Below are 8,553 nucleotides of genomic sequence, written 5' to 3' on the forward strand. Positions count from 1 at the left end.
CTCTCTATTTTCATGATCAGAAAGATCAACATAAAAGCTTTACAGCTGTTTTCTACTGGTCTCAAGAGGGAAAAGGAATTGACAATTACAGGAAAGGAAAAGAAAATGCCATTAATGCAGGAGGACTTTGGGAAAAACAGGAGGCAGGAACTTAAACAAGAGCCTGTGTGAAGTAAATCTTAGCAGAATAAGACTAATACTAGGTGTCACCCCCATCCCATTTATTCAACAGATATTTATTAAATATTTACTGTGTGTCGAGTGGTGTTAACAGACATTAGAGGGACTTCCTTGGTGGTCCAATGGCTAAGATTCCATGCTTCCAACGCAGGGGGCCTGGGTTCGATCCCTGGTCAGGGAACTAGATCCCACATACCGCAACTAAAGATCCCGTGTGCCGCAACCAAATAAATATTTTTTCAAAAATAGACATTAGAGACAGCAGTGAAGAAAACAAATTCCCTGCCTCAAAGATGCTTCCTTTTCGTTGAGGAAGACAGATGATAAATAAGGTGTATTAGTAAAGTAATTCTCTAATATAGAGACTATTAGAAAATGACAGATGCTATAGAGAAAATTAAAGAAGGGAATGGCGATAGTAACAGGGAAGGGTTTGCAATATTTAAAAGTCTTCTGGGAAGGCCTATTTGAAAAGGTAGTATCTCAGCAAAGATTTGAAGAAATTAAGGGAGGAAGTCACATGGATGGATGTTCTAGGGGAGAATTCTAAGGGAAGAATGTTCTAGACAAGAGGAACAAGTGCAAAGGCCCTGAGGCCAGAGGGAGCCTGGCGCCTGTAGAGAATAGACTGTGTGCAGCAGTGGCAGGCCCAGGATTGGGAAACTCGTGTAGCAGTCAGATGGGAGGATCATGGCGGGTTTGGACCAGTGTGGGAGCAGACAGGGCGTGGGGTAGGAGGGACCCTAATCAACGGGAGTGATAAGAGCTGCCATTCACTAAGCTGAAGAGGACCACAGGAGGGATGGGTTTGAGGGGTAGGTGAGGAGTTTGATTTTGCACAAGTTCAAGCTAGACACCCACATGGAGTTGAGGAAGCTGTTGGACCCGTGAGGCCAGGGAAAGAGAGAGGTCAGAACTATCAATAGAAGATGCTTAAAACCTCCAGAGCAGATGAAATCACCAAGGGAGCTAATCAGATAGAGGAGTGCTCTAAGCGCTGAGCCCCGAAGGCACTGCAGTGTCAAGAAGTTAGAGAGATGAGGAGGAGCTGGTAGGAGACTGGGGCCTGGAGCAGTGGGTGAGGCACAGGGCAGAGACCATGTCCTTGTCCTTGACGTCAGAGGAACGGGGAGGATCGCCCCCCCCCCCCACGCCCCCAGTATCATCTGCAAAGGTCACCTGGGATGTGGACTGAGAATTGAGCGTTGCATTTACCGACATAGAGGTCATTGGTGACCTAGACAAAAGCATCCAAAAGGATGTGTTTTATTTATTTATCCTGAATACTCTTAGTCCTCTCCTCCAAGTCTTGTAAAACAAAGTTGTAACTTAAGCAATTATAATTTTTTTCTAGTTTTCGGCCTGCTCCATTCTTTGTTTTAGATGAAGTAGATGCAGCCCTGGACAACACTAACATTGGCAAAGTAAGTTCCTTTCTGCTTTTAATTTCCAGTACAGTGTCTGTAATTCAAGGATCATGATGCAGCAGTCAGAAGGCAATTTACCCTGAACATGTTTATTTGATAATTGCTGGTTAAAAATAGATTTTTCTAAGTTAAAAATCTAAAAACAAGATGATTCAGGGTAGTAGCTTTCATTCAAGGTTTAGGGGACCCTCAATGAGTTCCTGGGGAGTCAAGTGAGACTCACTATACTGGATCCACAACATTGCTACTGGGTGACTTGCTTTTCCCTAAATCTAGGTTTTGGGGACCTAGTAGCAGACCTTAATAGTAGGCCACATGGCAAACAGGACCAAATCAGTGTTTAATAAAGTCCAAAAATAACATATCTAAATAAAATTCCAAAGGAATTAAAATTCAAAATTCTGCTCCCCTTTGTTTATTAAAATTTATAGTCATTTACTACACTTGCACTGTTTTCAGTATTTGAGACCATGGGGGAACTAAGGACACAATTGAAAGTCAGCCTTAAAGATCAGTGCCTAGATACACAAAGCCACCTGAGAGACAGGCTCTCAGACCACACATCCTGACTGTAAATTTTTGACCCGAGAATGGGGCTCACCATGGACACGTGACCAAAGGATAGAGGCAAACACTGGCAGTGCCTGTCACTGCCCAGGGCTGGGACAGCTCCATCCTGCAGAGTCCCTGTGTTGTGGTCCTACTTCCAGAGCCATCCATTTCCAGAAATGGATGAATGAAATGACTGGGCTTTGCATTTACAGCTGCTTACAAGGAGGCTGCTCTGGTCATGCTGACAGATATATCTCTGTTAATTTGTAAACTGGCATTCTGGTTTATACCTTAGTCTTACAAGCTCGGTTAATGAGTCCAGCCCCGAGAGATGTAGTCAGTCTTGGGGTGCCACCCTGACAGGTTGAGTCTCTGAAACTGACCTCCCTGATTTCTTACTCTGTTGAACCTCATGTGTAATGCCTGGGAGAGTCGGGATTTTTCAGGAGCTGCAGCCTGGGGTAACTTCTAATTTTAGGCAACAGTGGTCATCTTTCAGATTTCCCAGGGTGTATTCATCTAACCCAAACCTCTCTAGGACCTTATCTATTTTTTAATACTTTTTTAAAAATTTTTATTTATTTATTTTTGGCTGCGTTGGGTCTTTGTTGCTGCGCTCAGACTTTCTCTAGTTTCTGCGAGTGGGGGCTACTCTTCATTGCGGTGCGCGGGCTTCTCATTGCGGTGGCTTCTCTTTTTGTGGAGCACCGGTTCTAGGTGTGCGGGCTTCAGTAGTTGTGGCTCGCGGGCTCCCAGAGCGCAGGCTCAGTAGCTGTGGTGCACGGGCTTAGTTGCTCCGCAGCATGTGGGGTCTTCCCAGACCAGGGCTCGAACCCGTGTCCCCTGCACTGGCAGGCGGACTCTTAACCACTGCGCCACCAGCCAAGTCCCGGACCTTGCTTTTTAAACGTGTCATAGCGTACATAAGAATAGCACATCAACACCACACTCACAGAAGTTAGAAAACAAATCCAAAGTCCCCCGCACGTTGTAGAGAACAGGCAAGAGCCACATTCTGTGACCTACCAGAGACTTCAGGATTACCGGGGGAAGAAGAAAACGGGAAGAAAAGAAAATCTTGATTTGTGTCTCTTGAATGCCAGCCAGTCTGCATCAGCTAACTGGACTCCATAGCCTCACTCATTTGGGAGGAATTTTCCCTCAGGTTAATTTTAGTACTTTGTATCCCATACCCTTTGTGTGTGGTCTGGGGGGTGGGTGGGATCCATCACTGTGGACTGCCCCTTCTCTCTGTAGCATTTAAGGGATCCATATCTTCTAGCAAAATCTAGATGTTCGTATTAGTGGCATCTTCACATACTAGGTCTTTCTTAAGACTTTTCTGTTTGCACCTATCCTATGTATTAAAAACCTCTTAATTTCCAGTTTCCCTTTGAGATTTATGTTCCTGGCACCCCTTGCTGAACTGAATATGAGCAGTGATGTAATATGAGCAGCTAGGAAGGCGCTTCCACTCCCTCTTGTGATCAGGGTGCCCAACATTTATCACAGGCAACTCTCCTAGCAAAATGCATGCCTTACATATTTGCATCCCGTCTCCTCTTCCATTCTATCAATATCCCAAGACTTTTTAAAGACCTGTATCATAGTGGCTGCCATTGCCTCTAATGCGGCAGTTCCTTCTATGAATTCAGCCTCTTAGCCCAAAGCCGTTTCCCTCCTCTCTCATCATTCACCTCAACTAGTGACTCATTCCTCAACCAGAGCTGCCATTCCTGCTTCCAGAACTTGTGTCCTTAGTATCTTGGGTGCAGTCAGGACCAATACACATGGAGAAGACACCCTCTGGAATTGCAGAGAGATCCAGGGAGTTGGCAAGTATCTTGTTAAACTGTGGTTTGAGTCTAAGTTCTTTATCATTCTCCAAATTCTGAGTAGTTTGTTCACCAAGACCCATTTCTATCCAGTCTATCTGTTCTTATTCTCATTCCTTGGAATTAAGCCTCCTGAAGGAGCTGTTGAGCTCCCCTCTAACCCAATGAGTTGATTATGGATTATGAATACATATATAATCGCCATATTTTTCCCGCCCTGAGGCTTTGTTGGCAATATAGGAAGTTGGAAGTTTAAATACCAGCCCTTCTTCACCCTCATAAGATATCTGAGTGGTAGTTTTATCTTGTTGTAAAGGTTGATTTCGTATTCACGTGATAGTATCTTAAGTTAGAGCTTTATTCTTAAAAAAATATCCTTCCAAGTTTTCAGGTATAGAATTAATGAGGTTTATATATTTTTTACTAACCTCTTATTTTACAATCTGAGCTATTTCCATTTCTGCAGTTTTAGTGGATTTACTGAATTAACAGAAAGGGAAGTAAGCGCCTTGTCACCTAAAATGGGCAGATTCAGAGACATGCAGAATCACTGTCCTCCAGACCCCGAGAGACAAGACCTTTCTTTACTGATGAAATGTGTGCTTTCTCCTCCCTCCCAGGTATCAAGTTATATCAAAGAGCAGACTCAGGAACAGTTTCAGATGATAATCATTTCCCTAAAAGAGGAGCTGTATTGCAAAGCTGATGCACTGATAGGCATCTATCCAGAGGTAAAGATAAGTAAATGGGGGAGAGGAATAAAATCACCTTAGAGGGTCCTGACAGCACAATTATAAGTTCCTAGTGAAGCCTATAGATACTGTTTGATTTCTGCAGTGTATAAATACAGGCTTAAATGATTTTTTAATCAAATAAGACTTAACAGTAACTACTCAGATATTTTTCCATGGCAGTACACAGAAACTTAAGATATATATATATATATATATATATATATATGTATATATTTTTTTTTTTTTTTTTTTTTTTTTTTTTTTGCGGTATGCGGGCCTCTCACTGGTGTGGCCTCTCCCGCTGCGGAGCACAGGCTCTGGACGCGCAGGCTCAGCGGCCATGGCTCACAGGCCCAGCCACTCCGTGGCATGTGGGATCTTCCCGGACCGGGGCATGAACCCGTGTCCCCTGCATCGGCAGGCGGACGCTCAACCACTGCGCCACCAGGGAAGCCCTAAGATATATTTTAAGTGAAAAAGAAAATCGAAAATTGCAGAACAGTATGATAATTGTTTATAAAATAATAGTACATATTAACTTAGAATAAATTGTCAATATTGTTTCATATTTCTGTAATGTTTGAATGTTGTAGGCAAAAACAAATGCATTGTGGTAGAACAAGGAACTATTTATCTTCCAAAACTAACGAAGGAAAAAAAAAAAAACAAAGAAATTGACAAGTTCCAAGTTGTATAGTAACTTCTAGAATTCAAACACACCTTTCTTGAGCCACCGAAAATACTTACCTGAGCTAATGGAGCAGGGCCACTCATTCAAATCATTCAATTCTTGGGACAATTAGGTTTTGCTTCCTGTGTTTTCCTTTAAGCTAAGATAAAAATTAACTTCCCTTCCTGTGCCTAATTAATGTTAGGGGATCACTGGAGGTACGCTGCCAGAGAGAAATGGAAGTTCTCATTACCAGTGTAGGCGAGGGATAAAACCGTTTCCTACCCAACTCAGGTTCTCTGGCTGGGGCCCTGTAAATTAGACCAGCAATAGATAGATTCACAAGAGAAAAACAGGTTATTAGTATGTGCATCATGTGTGCACACATGGGTACACCCAGCAATGAGTAACTCAAAGGGGTGGCTAGAACTTGGACTTATATACCATCCTAGGCTAAAATAAGGAAGAGTCTTGGGGCTTCTGGGCAGGGGAGGCAAGTGATGGGAAGGTGACCAGGAGAAGTACAGGAAACAAGGGCTGTTCAGTCAGATTTGCTCTGCAGACTGAGGTGCCTTCTCCACTGATAGAGTTAAGTGGAAAGGGTGTCATCTTTTACATAAATGTAAACTTCCTTTACAAAAGGAAAACCTGTGCCTGGTTTTTGGAGCTTTTCCTACATCTGCTGGTTTTCAGTAGCCTCTGGCTCAAAACAATCCACATGCAAGAGGCCTGTTTTTGGGTGGCATATTCAGGCACCCTTTACCAGATTAATATAAAACATAAATAAAGCTGATGTAAATGCCGAGGAGCAATACCTTTTGAGGTGGCTAGAAGGAGGTTCCTTTTCAAATGCAAATCTAGACTCACTGATGGCTCTTATTTTACATTTAATAGCACTTATTCCCTAAGTAAAGGAACTGACTTGTAACTGTCTTCTCTCCATTTCAGCATGATGACTGCATGTTCAGCCGAGTTTTGACCCTAGATCTGTCTCAGTATCCAGATACTGAAGACAGAGAAAGCAGCAGGAGGCCCGTTAGGACGCAGAATGCCCCTGTGGCGTAAGAGCAGAGTCACACAGCGGCCAGGCGAGTCACTGTTCTCACTCTGCCGTTCAACCCCACAGCACTCTTGAGTGACAGACTTCTGGAGCAAAAGCTAGACAGCCTGTGTGCCACTTACGAAAAAGCTTAATTGCTACCAGGCAAAGATGCTGTAGCTCACTTCCATTAACGAGTGCCCAGGCCCGGCCCATTCCAGCAGGTAGTGTTTTTTGTGAGTTAGCTCTGAATGAGTTATAAAAGAAACAACCGTAGCTTTAACTTCTGTTTTGAAAGCCAGTCAGAAAGTTTGCAAATCCTGCATCATCTTTACTCCGATCTCGCCTTGTATGTTTAAGTAATCTTTAAGGGAAACTCTTAGTTTCTAAGGTGTTAAACCTGTGTTTTATGGAAAATTATTTCAGAGGAACTGAAGTCAGTATTGAAAATGCCAATAAAAAAGTCTAATTTCAAATGTCTACCATCTACAGTTTTAGAAACAAAACTTTAAGGTGAAATTAAATTATGTCTCCTTCAATGCAATTTAAATTTTTCCGAATATAATTTCTGTTAAGGAAACGCTGAAGAACACAGGTTTTCCCAAGTAACAACTGACTTCTTCACATAAACAGTCATCCTTACTATCTGTGGGCATCACGCATGCCAAAATCCAAGCACGCTCAAGCCCCTTATTTAAATTGGTGTATTTGCATACAACCTGTGCACATCCTGCCACATACTTTCAATCATCTCTACGTTATTTATAATGCCTAATACGATGTAAATGCTATGTAAGTAGTTGCCTGTATGCGGCAAATCCAAGTATTGATTTTTGGCATCTTTTTTCCCCCTATTTTTTTTTTTTTTTGGCTGCACCACGTGGCTTGCAGGATCGTATTCCCCCAACCAGGGATCGAACCCGTGACCCCTGCAGTGGAAGCACGGAGTCCTAACCAACCACTGGACCACCAGGGAATTCCCTTTCCTATTTTCGTTGTTGTTTTTGTTTTGCAGTACGCGGGCCTCTCACTGTTGTGGCCTCTCCTGTTGCGGAGCACAGGCTCCGGACACGCAGGCTCAGCGGCCATGGCTCACGGGCCCAGCCGCTCCGCGGCACGTGGGATCTTCCCGGACCGGGGCACGAACCCGTCCCCTGCATCGGCAGGCGGACTGTCAACCACTGCGCCACCAGGGAAGCCCCCCTTTCCTATTTTCAATCCAAGGTTGGTTGAATCCACAGATGTAGAACCCATGGAAACAGAAGGCCCACTGTACATTATTAGGGATAGGAAAGAAAGTTGCAGAGTTTTCAATAGTACTTCATTTCCATTTAAAAATGGAATTAAAAAATTCTAAGGTGCTGGTGGTCTTGTATTTAAGGCTACTTTGGGCCCAAGTGCTAATTAATTAATCAAGGAGTGGCCTCCTGAAGTAATGGAATCGCTTTTGAACAACATTCATTATTTCAGGTAAAACTTGCTTTCCTGTGCTCCATCAGCTAGTCTCTAAGAACTTGAGGCAGCAGAAGCCACTAGTCCTTTGTTCCTTTTTTCAGTGCTGGTAATACCATCTAAATCACCGCCGCCTTCTGCCTTGAAAGGCATCAGCTTTACATTGAAATGTCCCTTCGGTGACACGGAGCTCAGTGTAGACCCTTTTCTCTGCCTGGGCTGTTATCTCTGTCTCGTAACTTGGACTCGTGGATCGCCGGTGATCCTTGAGTAGGACCACTGTTTCGTTGTAACGCGGTACACCCACATTCCTGAAAACCCCGGTGCCATGCAAAACTGCACAGTGAAAACCACCGGCTGATGGGAAACATGGGGTCCAAAAAAAAAAAAGACAGGAACTTAATGAATAGCTGGTTTTATACACACTAAGTAGTTAAGAAATTCACAAATACTAGAGCATATATGGCACTTCATCTCAAAAACACTCAGACGTTGGCTTGTGAAATGGGCAACTCATCGGGTGAAGCTTGCTGCTGAGGTCGAGTGGGGGAAGGCTCGTCTGAGGGAGCTGGCCAGGGCTGAGGGCTGGGCGGCGTATCCCCCGCAGCTCCGTGCAGCCGGCTGCAGTCTCCCGCCTTCACCTAGAGCAGGTCCAGCAAACTTC

At 43.9% G+C, this 8,553-nt stretch overlaps 1 protein-coding gene across 2 annotated transcripts in view; it reads left to right on the forward strand.

Moving 5' to 3' along the window:
* The window catches only part of SMC1B (structural maintenance of chromosomes 1B), an 87,082-nt gene extending 80,169 nt beyond the window's left edge, over positions 1-6,913 (forward strand). For both annotated transcript variants that reach the window (XM_032645349.1, XM_032645350.1), the window contains exons 23-25: positions 1,535-1,604; positions 4,615-4,725; positions 6,347-6,913. In XM_032645349.1, coding sequence (XP_032501240.1) covers positions 1,535-1,604; positions 4,615-4,725; positions 6,347-6,463 — 298 coding nt within the window. In that variant the 3' untranslated portion in view covers positions 6,464-6,913. The remainder of the gene's footprint in view (positions 1-1,534; positions 1,605-4,614; positions 4,726-6,346) is intronic.
* Positions 6,914-8,553: the final 1,640 nt, after the last annotated feature.

This window comes from Phocoena sinus, chromosome 10 (assembly GCF_008692025.1).
Source record: "Phocoena sinus isolate mPhoSin1 chromosome 10, mPhoSin1.pri, whole genome shotgun sequence".
NCBI lineage: Eukaryota > Metazoa > Chordata > Mammalia > Artiodactyla > Phocoenidae > Phocoena > Phocoena sinus.